The 13,440-nt window shown below is 43.3% G+C and overlaps 1 protein-coding gene across 2 annotated transcripts in view; it reads left to right on the forward strand.

The window, feature by feature from the left end:
• The first annotated feature begins 2,558 nt into the window (after window positions 1-2,558).
• LOC104062364 (sphingosine-1-phosphate phosphatase 1) overlaps window positions 2,559-13,440 on the forward strand; it is a 60,451-nt gene continuing 49,569 nt past the window's right edge. For both annotated transcript variants that reach the window (XM_054068961.1, XM_009564407.2), the window contains exon 1: window positions 2,559-3,242. In XM_054068961.1, coding sequence (XP_053924936.1) covers window positions 2,694-3,242 — 549 coding nt within the window. In that variant the 5' untranslated portion in view covers window positions 2,559-2,693. The remainder of the gene's footprint in view (window positions 3,243-13,440) is intronic.

Consider the following 13,440-nt stretch of genomic DNA (forward strand, 5'->3'; position numbering starts at 1 on the left):
AAATTTTTTGGTCCCACTGAACTATAAAACCTCCTCAGGTGTGGAACGTCCTCCCAACTACAGAGAGATGGGATAACAGTCCCTTTCCTCACACCCATCTGAAACCCTCCTGAGCAGCTTCTGCCCCGCGTCCCTGCAGGTAACCCACTGCTTTCACCACTTCACAAGCCTGACTGCCGGCACTAAAACCTCCCATAGTCTCTGCTCAAAATCAGCTTTTCCCTTTATGTTTACACCACCAGATTTAGGCTTCTGGAGTTGAACCAGGCAGAGAAGGAAGGTGAGGAGAGCAGACAGCTGGGGGTGCTGATGCTAGGCAGTGGCTGAGGCTGTCACCCAAGGGGATAAAGAGAATGGATTTTGCACCTTCTTTACTTTGTTTGTTTACTACAAACATCCTGATTCCAGAGATACAGACACTCAATATAATCTACAAACATTCCAATATCTGCCCAGAGATACAGACACTTAATATCGTCTATAAACATCCTGGCCTCTACTCAGGGATGTAGGCACTTAATCTTGAGAAAATTATGAACTTTGTGGTTAATTGACTCCAAGCTGAAAACATGTGATGAAACAAGGAAAGGGATATCAGACAGGGAGAACTTGTGATTGATTGAGGATTACTTGAAGGACATTCTTCTCAGTGGATGCAGGAAAAGCAATGGCTGTAATCAATCTAAACTTCTGGCACTAAGTCTAACAATATTGAAGAATTTGGACAATGCACTCAGACACATGGTGTAAATTTGGGGGTTGTCCTATGCAGGGATAGGATTGGAACTAGATGATCCTTGTAGGTCCCTTCCACCTCGCGTCATTCCGTGATTCCGTAAAGCCTTTGACATGGTCCTCTATGATATCCTTCTCTCTATACAGGAGAGAGATGGATTTGATGGGTAGACTGTTCAGTGTATACGGAATTGGTTGGATGGTCACATTCACAGACTATCCGTTAACAGGTTAATGTCCAGAAAGATCCATGATGAGTGGTGTCCCTGAGGGGTCCATACTAGGATCAGTACTGTTTAATATTTGCATCAAGGATATAGACTGAGAGATTGAGTGCACCCTGAGCAAGTTTGCAGATGACACCAAGCTGAGTGGTGCAGTTGCCACATCGAAGGGATGGGATGTCATCCAGAGGGACCTGGACAGGCTGGAGAAGTGGAGCTGTGTGAAACTCCTGAGGTTCAACAAGGCCAAGGGCAAAATCCTAAACTTGGGTCAGGGTAATCCCTGATTTCAATACAGGATCGGGAGTGACGTGATTGAGAGCAGCCCTGCAGAGAAGGATTTGGGGGTGTTGGTCAATGAGAAGCTCGGCACGAGCCGGCAATATGTGCTCTCAGCCCAGAAGGCCAACCGTGTCCTGGGCTGCATCCAAAGCAGCGTGGCCAGCAGGGCGAGGGAGGGGATTCTGCCCCTCTGTTCCTCTCTTGTGAGACCTCAGCTGGAATACTGTGTCCAGGTCTGGAATCCTCAGCGTAAGAATGATATGGAGCTGTTGGAACGGGTCCAGAGGGGGCTACAAAGATCAGAGGGCTGGAGAACCTCCCATATGAGGACAGGCTGAGAGAGTTGGGGTTGTTCAGCAAGGAGAAGAGAAGGCTCCGAGGAGACCTTATAGTGACCTTCCAGTACCTGAAGGGGCTACAAGAAAGCTGGAGAGGGACTGTTTACGAAGGCATGGAGTGTTTGGACAAGGGAGAATAACTTTAAATTGGAAGGGGGAAGATTTAGATTATCCATTATGAAGAATTTCTTCACCATGAGAGTGGTGAGACACTGGCACAGGTTGCCCAGGGAAGTTGTGGCTGCCCCATCCCTGGAGGTGTTCAAGGCCAGGTTGGATGGGCCTTGGGCAGCCTGAGCCAGTGGGATATCCCTACCCGTGGCAGGGGCGAACTGGATGATCTTTAAGGTCCCTTCCACCCCAAACCACTCTATGATTCTATGATTCTATAAGGATACTTTGCTTTGGGAGTTTCTTTTCCTATTGATTTCAGATAACAAGGCGAGAACAGCAACCCCTGCAGAGCCCGCCTTCCCCTGGCGCTCGAGGCCGAAGCACGCGGCTCTCCACCTCCCGCAGTGCCGCGCCCCGATTGGTTCCCCTGCTCGAGGGGGCGGGGTCAAGTGAGCCGCAGCCAATCCGCGTCGCGTTGGGGTTTCCCTCGGGGAGGGCGGTGTGAGGGAGGGGCGGGCTGCGCGGACGCACGCTCTAATTGGTTCTCCTACCCGAGGAGGCGGGGTCTAGGATAGACTTAGCCAATCCGTGCCTCGCTGATGTTCCCCGCGGGGAGGGCGGGGTGAGTTCTTCCTTGTCGCTCTCTGATTGGTTCTTCTCCTCTAGCGGGGCGGGGCCTGGGGGAGCTTCAGCCAATCCGCAATGCGCTGAGGATTCCCGCGGGGAGGGCGGGGCGAGTTCTGCGCAGTCGCGCTCTGATTGGTTTCCCTGGGAGAGTGGGCGTGGTCAGTCTCCTCAGCCAATCCGCGCCGCGCTGTGGTTTCCCGCGGGGAGGGCGGTGTGAGGGCGGGGCGGGCTGCGCGCAGGCGCGGGGCGGCGGGCGGCGTCGGTCAGTCCGTGACACCTCGCCGCGAACGGTTCCCCTCCTCAGGCGCCGCTGAATCTTTCCGCCGCCCCCTCAGGCCTCGCCGCCGCCCCTCGCGGGCGGCCCCCTCCCGCCATGTCCCCGCGGCGCCGCCTGGCCTGCCTGGCCGCCCGTCTGCGGGACCCGCGCAGTGTGGCCGCCTTCCAGCGGCTCTGCGGGGTGGAGGGTCCCGCGGAGCAGAACGGCGGCCCCCCGGCAGGGCACGGGCATCCCGCCGGGAACGGCTCCGTGCCCGGGGGGCAGCGCTGGAGGAGGAGGCCCCGCCGCAACTCCCTGACGGAGGAGGACGGCAGCCAGGAGTTCTCCACCCGCAGCCGGTTCCTCTACTATCTCTTCAGCTTGGGCACGGAGCTGGGCAACGAGCTGTTCTACATCCTTTTCTTCCCTTTCTGCATCTGGAACTTGGACGCCTGGCTGGGCCGGAGGCTGATCATCATCTGGGTGTGGGTGATGTACCTGGGGCAGTGCACCAAGGATATCATCCGCTGGCCGCGGCCCGCCTCCCCGCCCGTGGTGAAGCTCGAGGTCTTCTACAACTCCGAGTACAGCATGCCCTCCACCCACGCCATGTCGGGCACCGCCATCCCCCTGGCGCTCCTGCTGCTCAGCTACGGCCGCTGGCAGGTAATGCCTTCTCCTCCGCCTGTTCGCTAGCCCCGGAGGGCGAGGATGTGGCAGCCTTGATTTCTTTTAAGGGGGAGGGAGGAGCCGAGTTTGGGTAAAATGTGAAATTTGTGCTTTTTTTTGCTTGTTCCTCCCCTCTTTTTTTCCTTTTTTTTTCCTATCCTCTAAGCGAGTGCTGAGACCTGTTCTAACAATTCTGTCTTCTGAATAGACGTTCTGCGTTAAAAGTCTGCTTTAACAATCCGTATTTTGTTCTTGTGAGGTTTTCTTCTAGCTTCTGTCTTGTAGGGTGAGTGCTTTGCTCAAAGTTTGGGTAGGCATCTGATAGTTTTACAGGCGTTTGATCTGACAGACTGAGAATTCGGTGGAGAGCCAGGAACTAAAGGGCTTTTTGCTGATCCTTCTTTGCTTTGAGTCACTTTGTAGCTCGTGTCACTGTACTTTTAGCCTTTTCTTTCATGCTGTCTTTTCGTTTCATTGCCTGTAAACTGGAAATTATTATTTCTGTTTTGAGGAGTATGTAGTCTTTCAGATGGTTTTACAGCTAATAATGTGCTAAAAATTAGCAAGAACTGATAATCTCTGATCTTTTCAGCACCTTCACTCAGCAAAATCTTAAGGTCTTCCTATTGCACTTTGGGTCAACAGATAAAGTCATACTTGATCTTCTGGTTTATGCAAGCTGTGGCATGTGCTTAGTTGATTGCTGTTAGCAGTATGAGCAACAGTAAGTAAGAACTCCAAAGAAGGCACAACACGGATTCAGTTCTCTAAATCACTGCAACAGTTTCATTCCTAACTGAAGGGGAAGGCTTTTCCAGGCGACAAGTGTTCAATGGAGGGTTTTGAAGGCTGTGTGTTTAAGAAGTTATGCAGTAAGTCTGCTCTTCAGATACTAATGTTTACAAATTCTTACTGTAATACCTGCCTACTTTAAGACAAATGTATGCCAACTTGGTAGAGAGAGCTCCCTTTTTCAGCTTTATGGAGGGGCTGAACTCTTGTCTTCCTGCTTGCTGCTAACAAATCACCAGTTGTCTGCTGTCACAGTGTGACGCTTTGTGGCCGTATGTCAGGACCTGGAACGGGTGCCTGAAAGAAAAGGAATGATTGGAGGTTAGAGATTGTCTTTGGCCTCTCGGTAACCGAAGTTTATGTATGTGCTACTGCAAGGAGATGCAGTGTGCCCCCAAAAAAGCTATTAAGGTGTCACTTTCTTCACTAGGAAGATGTGAAGTGTGAGTCTGCTGGAGTTGTGCAGGTACCAGATAATGCCACGTGTTGTGGGTGTTTGAAATAAATATTTGGAGTTCTGGCACTGAGGTGCTTGATCTTTTAAAGTGTTTGGTTTTTTGAATTACTACAATCTGAATATGTGATTACTACTTGTTAGATATGTAGGGCTCGTGTCAGTTGGAAGACTGAACTGAATTTCTATTTCTTTGCATGTGGACAACCTCATTTAGTAGTATCCGTCGATTTGCACAGATCGATGACATGTGTACAAAGGAGAACTTGGCTTGATTGCAAACCAGCAAACTGACAAGGTGTGAAATGTTTGGGTTTTTTTATCGGTGAACCAAGTTCCATCTTTGGTTTGCCAGACCTGCAACTGCAGTCTGTGACATACAGTGCTATGTGACTAAACATCAAATCCTAAACATTCAGCTTTGTTGCTATTAATTAAGAACTTAAGAAATGGAGAAACAAATTGGTTGAGTCTTGATTTTAATTCTTTTTTTTTCCCCGTGAAATGAGTTTGAATAACAGACCTCTGTGAAAACAACTTTAACATTTGAAAATGTTCATTTAAAAAGAGATCCCTTCTGATTTTTAAACTATTTCTAAATATTAATCGAAGGTTAACCTGTGGAATGTTGAATATCTTTTCCTTCACCTCTAACGAGAGTTAAGCTTTCATCCAATGCTTCTTCTGGTCTCCATACTTGATGTTCTCCATAGCATTGAAAGGGAGTAGGATCTATACAGCAACTTTTTGTCATGCTATTCTGGAAAAAGAGGATGTTAAAAAGACTGACCTCAGAACTTCTTGGAAAGCTGTTAATGGTAAGGGAGCTTGTAGTAACTCTGATTTTTATTACATTATACATATTTATCAGTAGATACAGATGGTTAGACTTAAATTTGTTGGCAAATGTTTGGGTACAGTCTTTCTGTATGTTCAGTATAAACAAGTATTACATAGACCCTGATCATAACAAGTCTACATCTTAGGACTGTTCGTTCAGAAAAATCACAGTGGAATAAGACTAAGTGTGAATTTAACTTAGATACAGCTGTAACTCTCTGCAGGGACTTTTACCCTGGAATACAGGTAACGTTAGTTGAGTTTGTCACTTTGAAGTTTATACTAAAGCATATAAAGCATCTGTTACTCTGAGAGAGGTTACTCCAGTGAGAAGTCACTTTCCTGTGTAGTTTATTTGGAGTTTGCTTTCATCAGGCTATGACTTCCTACTATTGTGTAATAGTTCTTTTCAATCAAAAATGGTTTGTGAGTCTTTCCCTCAAACAAGATGGAGAACAGAGCAAGTCTGCACCTGTTTTTCTAGGTATTGCCCAAACTGTCTATTTTAAAACAAATTTTGAATTCTAGAAGGTTTGCTTTTAACCTGTTAAGTTTATGCTTTCCTAGTTTTCATTGCCTAGCAGTAGTCCTATCACAATTATTTTCCTTTCGTGTAGTACTGAAAAGGATTTTTGACTATACATTGTAAAACTAAATTATTTGGTTATAAACAAAATTGTTCAAGTAAGTTATTTTCAAGGATGATATATTTTAAAGATTGTTGTGGCAGATTTTCACTACTAGAAGCTTTGGACATAGGGAATATGCAATGCAACTGACATTCAAACAAAAACTAATTATATATTAACATAATTTTAATAATAGCTAATTCTTCTGTACATTGTAGGACATGACTTTTCAATTTCTCCTTGTATTATGAAGGCTTGCCTGAAACTTTTGATTCCACTTGCATAATCTTTTTTTTTATTGTTAAATCTCAGCAGGAAAAACCGCTTGTTTCAAAGACGCTTCATTAACCTTGAAATATGAAGCTTATGCCAAAGACTTACGAGAATCCAGGAGTGTTTTAGATGTTGGTATTTTTTTTTTCCATCTTTGAAGCTCTGATATCCTGAAGGACGAGGACAAACTCTTAAAAGACAGTCAGGTTATAGGTGTTGGTATGATGTAGGAAGAAGTGTGCCTTTATCAGACTGGGGAAAATCTGCTTTCTTTGAACTGCTGACAGTTTGAGCTGGCTTATATTGTGTCCGGAGAAGGGAGGAAGAGCTAGTGTGAACTGCTAGTTATCTACAAAATCTCCGAAAGCTTAAAGCTGATACTATCGAGAAATGTCTTTTATATTTTGTTTTGTTACTTTGACCTGCTGATTTCAAGCAGATATCAACACATTTTATTAGAAATGGTGCTTGAGTTAGGATGGAACCTGAATGTGTCATAATCTTGCTGTTTTATTTTGAGGAGAGGGGGGAAAAAAGACGTCACGGAGACAAAATATGCTTTTCTCACAGAGTTCTTTCGGGAATGTAGGCTGTCTCCAGCAGTAGTTGCCTGGATTAGGAAGTGATGGGTTTGCACTTCTTCCTGAGCTCTGCATTAATGAGCTGACTCAGGAACAGATTTTAAGTTGATAATCAGCAGGAGCCCAGAGCCTTGATTGATGAGTAGCTGGCCTCTGTATTAACCAAAGTTGGTTTGAACTTCTGAAGCAGTTCAGATCACTAAATATTGTCCTCCCTATGTACTTGTCTGCCAGTGTTTTATATGCAAATCCTGTCATCAGGGACTGTCTTACCACTCCTCTGACGATAATGGCAACCTTAATAATCACTGCTGCTAAACGCACAGTAGAGTCCATCCATTCCGTAATGGTTTCTTTTTCTGACACACCTATAAGTATTTTTCAGTTTTCATTTACTCAGTGCTTTACTGACTCCCCACTGTACAATTTGTAATAATGTCACATGTCAAACACCCTTCCAGAAATCTTCTATTCTCACCATTACTTTTATCAACCAAAGCTGATGAATCTAATCAAATGAGATGGGTTCGACAGGGTCTGTATTGTGATTTCAGAGAGATCTTCATCATTCTGTGGTTCTGATGGAACGCCACTAGATTACGTCTAGATTTGCCTGCCTGCTCTTTCATTTCAAAAGGCTAACTTCTCTCAGATCCCCACTGGGAATGGGGAATAATTGGTTGTCAGATTGGATGAACAGTCTAATCATGACGCTGCTATAGTGAGAATTTTACAGAAAGTGGATAAATCCTAGTTTTAAGTGTCTGTCCTTATTGAAAGGCTTGCATTATCAGTAAGATTGATGTAATGATAAAACTGGCAGCTATACATTGGAGACTCTCTGTGTAAAAGTAAGTACAGGGTCCTTTCAGAAAGCGATGCCTTGTCTCCAAGATGCCCACATGGATTTTGGCTGAAATACTAAAACGTTGTGAAGAAGCTTAGGTGGAGAGATGCGTGCTTATCGAATTGGTTTCCTTACATGTGTTTCTTAAATGATGAAACAAAAACTCTTCTGCCATGACAAGCATAGCTGAAGGGATGATCTCAAAACCCAGAATTGTCCACAAAATGAAGAGCTCTTGAAAAGTAGAGATGGGAATTTGGAGGCTCAGTGGCACTGGCCTTGTCTCTTGTGTTTGAGTTGTAAGGTCTTCTTTTGTGGGCTGTATTAATGCCTGTAGTTTATTTGTAAAGCAGTCTGGAAAAAGTTGTATGACCTGTTTGGTTTGGGTGCTTTTAAAATTTTGAAAAGAACATAGTTCTTACAGATCTCCTTGGGGAACCTCTGCTAGAGGCATGCAGCAGCCTGTTCTATTAAACTGTGTTGGGTGAGTGGGGAATATGTAAAAACAAATGCTGTAAGGTTAGCTCCTGAGTTTTTGATGAAGATAGGATTCAAAAAGTATACTTTACTTCTCAAGCAATTTTTCTTTTCCTTAGTGGGACTGTACACATGTAAAGCACTCCTCATACATTCAAATAGGATGTGTTGATTAAGCCTAAGAAAAGATTGCAGAAAAGTTTTTAGGTGTTAGGGCCATAAGCAGAGCAGCTGTAGGGGATTCTTGTGTGTCTTCAGGCAGGGACTTGGGTTTGTTGGTTTTTTTTTTTTCTGTAAGGATTGCAAGGAAAAGTAGTAACAAGCTCCAATTCATACTGTAACAGTTTCTTGTCAGAGAATGTGTAGCAGAAAATGAAACGTTTTAACTCGCTGCTGGGCTAACAGTCAAATCTTTATCTTGGAATTTAAAGATGGGTTTCTTGAAATAACGTATAGCACTCTCAGATTTTTATGCTCTTTGATATTAAGTTGAGTCAGTGTAAGAAAGAAGGAAATACAGTGGTTAAGCTACATTTATCAGTTTATTTACTACTAGGGGATGATGTGATTGAGAGCAGCCCTGCAGAGAAGGATTTGGGGGTGCTGGTCGATGAGAAGCTCGCCATGAGCCGGCAATATGCGCTCGCAGCCCAGAAGGCCAACTGTGTCCTGGGCCGCATCCAAAGCAGCGTGGCCAGCAGGGTGAGGGAGGGGATTCTGCCCCTCTGTTCCTCTCTTGTGAGACCTCAGCTGGAATACTGTGTCCAGGTCTGGAATCCTCAGCATAAGAATGATATGGAGCTGTTGGAACAGGTCCAGAGGAGGCTACAAAGATGATCAGAGGGCTGGAGCACCTCCCATATGAGGACAGGCTGAGAGAGTTGGGCTTGTTCTGCTTGGAGTAAAGAAGGCTCCAAGGAGACGTTAGAGCAGCCTCTGGTACCTGAAGGGGTTACAGGAAAGCTGGAGAGGGACTGTTCATAAAGGCTTATGGGGATAGGACAAGGGGGAATGGGTATAAACTGGAGAGGGGCAGATTTAGACTAGACATTAGGAAGAATTTATTCACAATGAGAGTAGTGAGACACTGGCACAGGTTGCCCAGGGAAGCTGTGGCTGCCCCATCCCTGGAGGTGTTCAAGGTCAGGTTGGATGGGGCCTTGGGCAGCCCGAGCCAGTGGGATGTTCCTGCCCATGGCAGGGGGTTGGAACTGGATGACCTTTAAAGTCCTTTCCAACCCGAACTATTGTATGATTAAAAAAAATAAATCATTGAGTAGTACCGTAGAACACTGAATATATTAACTTGAAACCCTTTGTGAATGCTGGAAATTTCTCCAGTGTAAAATATGCTTTTAAAAAGTAAAGAAATGAGCTTATAGAGTGTGTTTTAAGAATGTTCCATTATGAAAGAAGGAATTTTCTGACCTAGGTCAAAGCTTTTGGGACAGATTGTTTCCTTATGAGCATTTTTAAACAATGGTTATGTTATTAAGATTCTTGGCAAATGGTCAAATTAAGGGGAGGGAGGAGGTTAGGCATTTGAGGGAAATTTTTTCTATGTGATACAGTCAGAATCTTGCAGGCCCTTTTCAGAGCATGTAATCAAGTAAAACGGGAATTTCCAATTAAAAATAGAGGGCATAACATTATCAAAGATTTACTGGGAGTAGCTTTACTGCTGTTTTTCCAAATATGACCAGTTTAATCGCTTTTAATGATCAAACCAAGATTCTGGATATGGGAACAAAAATGAGGCCTGAGAGAAGGTAAGAAGTCTACTCAGTGATCAGTTTTATTTCTCAGTTTTTGTTTAACCTAGTATGTGAATTTGAGAAATCAATTAACCTTTTTTATCCCTTTTTTTAAAAAAATAACTTGCTTGGTGCTCTGTCTCTTAGCCATATGTACTAAGACTGTGACACTTTTCTTCATGGGTGTGATACCTTCAAAGAAAAATATCCATTCAAACACTGAAAAGCCAAAATGTTGACAAAGCTATCTTATTAATCTGTGTTGTATTTGTCTCCACCTCCAGTTTCTGCCTTGTTAATTCTATCTGTCTCCACTTCATCTTCTAATATTGTAATACATGCTTATGCATATTATCTAAGTTTTATTCCAGCCTTCAGAAAAATATTTGCACAAGCTTGATATCTGTGATTTGATCTATGTCTGTATTCGATTCTATATCTGTGATTGGCTTTTCTCAAGGAGGAAAATGCCAGGTTGACATTTGTTCAGTCCACATGTGATTTTTCAAGTTCAGATCCAGTACTATTACTATGCGAGTGTCTTTATTTTTTATAAGGTGAAGGTTTTCAAATCCCAAGTTGGTTTTATTAATTTAGAAAAAAGAAAGCACTATGCAGTTCAATAAATACTCCAATACTTTAAATTGTTGAGATGGCATAGTAGCTATGGAGGCATAATCAGGTTTTAAGGATATAGATAGAGTAGTCTTAATATAAGGCATGGAGGTAGGTTTTGAGATGTTTGTCTCTAAAATGGGCTGTTCCTGAATCTCTTAAGTATTGTCAAGAATGAAGATATGCAAATTCTTTTATCAGAAAGAACAAGCTAAGAGAGTGAAACCTGTTTATGTCTACCTCTCTCTGCTAGTCTTTCAGACCCTCATCGGAAAGGAGATGGATAGATAGAAAGAGTGCTAGTGTGCCTTCTCATGCCTAAATGAGTAAAAATAGCAGTGAACTGGGGAAGAGGGTAGAAGTCAGCTTGTGACCTGTTGTCCTTTCTGCTTCTGTAGGTCTGATTTGGCATGTGAGGAGCCGTGGGACTAAAATGGCTAAAATCCAGCAGTCTTGCTTTAATTGCTTTAATATCTTTCATTCGAGTTGGGACTGTGTCTTTATATACAATATATAGAAAAGATCTGAAAGTTTAACTGAAAGGTATTGATAACTGTTAATTGTCAAATTTTGAATGCAGTGTTTTCCAAAACAGAAGACCCAAGCAGACATGAAAAAAAAAAATGCTTATGGCTTTCTTTCATGAACACTTGAAATTAGTTTCTGTTAAAGTTTTCGCATTAATCTTTCACATTTTTTTTCCTTTGAAGACTCATTTGCAGCTGGTAGAGAAATTTTGTGAGCTCCAGTATTTTTTGTAAAGCAGGGCTGATAACAAATGTTAATACTCTTAAGGCCCTGTAATAATAGATATCTGGTATGTGGGGGATTTTGTATGCCTAGGCAGTGGGGGGTTATGGATGCACAGCCATGGGATACCTGATGTGTGTATGAAAAATACATTCAGGCAGTCATTTTCTAGATGAAACACTATTTAGACAATGCTTACTGGTACCTCAGTATTGCATTATTTTCAGTCAATAATTTAGAAGTAAATTTATAGCATCAGCTTTTTTTATAAGGATCAAGGTAATGTCCTTGTTGGTGTAAGGACTTGGCATGCTTTTGAGTACTCTGTCTGAGCTAAAAGGTGTGTAGGAGTGTTAATGTTCTTTAGTCACCTTTTACACTTATGCCTACATGTGAGGACAAAATATGCAGTTGTCTTATCACCTCAAGGCAGATTTCAAGCAGGTGCTACCAGTTCAGTGTTCTAGGAATTCTTGAACCCAGTGGCTGCCTTTAGAAAGCATGAGTGAACACAGGCCAAGGTGGAGGCAGGGTGTTGTGCTTTACTTGTCTTGAAGTAGGGAGTTTGATAGCTGCTGGTGTCTGACAGGGCCGGTGAACTGTGGAGCCCCAGTTCTGATGCTCTACAGGTCGGGGGTTGTGACAGGAAAATCAGATTGGTTATGTGGGCAGCGCAGGAAGGAATGGATATATCATCAGAAGAAACCAGGACAGATGAAAGTTTTTAAAAACTCCTTTAGATAAAATTTTATTTCTGTACTTGATACATAAAGATGTCATATTCTAAACTTATAATTATTTTACTTCCTCGTAAGTAAGCTTCAAACATAAACTGACACGTCCCAGGGTGCTGGTTTCATAATGGCAGTGTAGAGGGGAATGCTTGGTGTGGGAAGTAGTCACAAAAACGAACTGTTGTATTGTGGCACACTCTTCCACAGGATATTAGAATAATCGTTGCAATCTTGTGGTTTTTTTATAGTAGACTGAATACAGTACAGCTAGGTATACTGTAGTGAATAAGGTCTTTTGAGTGGAAGATACAGCTAAGTATCTTGTAGTGAGGGAAACTGGGTTTAGGACCTCTGAGATTATTATTAGCATTCATTAAAAACACCATAAATCAGTGTGTACCTAATTCTGCAGACAGGTCATGCTAAAGCTATTTCAGTTGAATAGTATTTCAGGATTTATGTTAAAAATACTTCATTGCTTTAAGAATATATGAATCGGGGTTAAATGTATGATTGGCTTTTTATTAGGGACACAATAGGGAAGTGTTTGTGAGCTCTTAGATACAGATGCTTTGGTGTTTAGCTGCTCGAACATCATCTCCCCAATCCCAACTTCTTACCCACAGTATCATTAGCTGCAGTCGCCTGCTGAGCCTGGCACTTCAGCAGTCTTCCCCCAAAGCTCTAGCTGCTGTTTCTGTCAGGTATTTCAGAAACACAGGAAAAGTCTGTATTTATTAAAGAAAAGCCTCACCCCTGGTTGGAGACTGAAAGCACAAAAGATGCGTACCAAGAAACTAAGTGAGGGGCAAAACCGTTTGAAAGTTTCAACAAGTGCGTCAAACTTGCAAGCTGCTCCTACCGCCACGTTAATTGTGATGCTGTTAAGTTTTCTGATCAAGAGGTTTTCATTCTTTCTGTAGGCAGTAAATCTTCCCTTGATAATCTCTGTTGAACATCCCAGGCTTTCATCTTGCAGAGTGTGTAATGAGATGCTAGGAGCTCATCTCTACTTCAGATGACACAGGGTGTACCAATACCTGTATATATACAGCGTGTCTGCTTTGGTAGCCCTCTGCTGGGAGAGAGGAGCAGTACCAAGCGTGGAGGCTGTATGGCTTGGACGTCCTTCTAGTGCAGACAGCATTGCTTCTACCCTGAGATCAATGGAGAATATGGTAGAGGCATAATGGGGATGGGACTACACTAGTAACGTATTGCGGTGGTGCACACAGGGGACAAGAATCACTTTTGTGGCTGCTATAACCATGGCAACATCTGGTAACTCTGCAGTCACGTCTTGAGTGCGACCTTGTTACTGGTATGTTGCCCATTATTAGCATAATTCTGAAAGGCAGGATACTGAATTTGTTCCCTCATCGTTTCAGTTAGAAATGAATCATGCAGTACATAATTTTGTTTAGATACAATTTGTAGATGGATGTCGTA

Source organism: Cuculus canorus, chromosome 5 (genome assembly GCF_017976375.1).
Source record: "Cuculus canorus isolate bCucCan1 chromosome 5, bCucCan1.pri, whole genome shotgun sequence".
Lineage (NCBI taxonomy): Eukaryota > Metazoa > Chordata > Aves > Cuculiformes > Cuculidae > Cuculus > Cuculus canorus.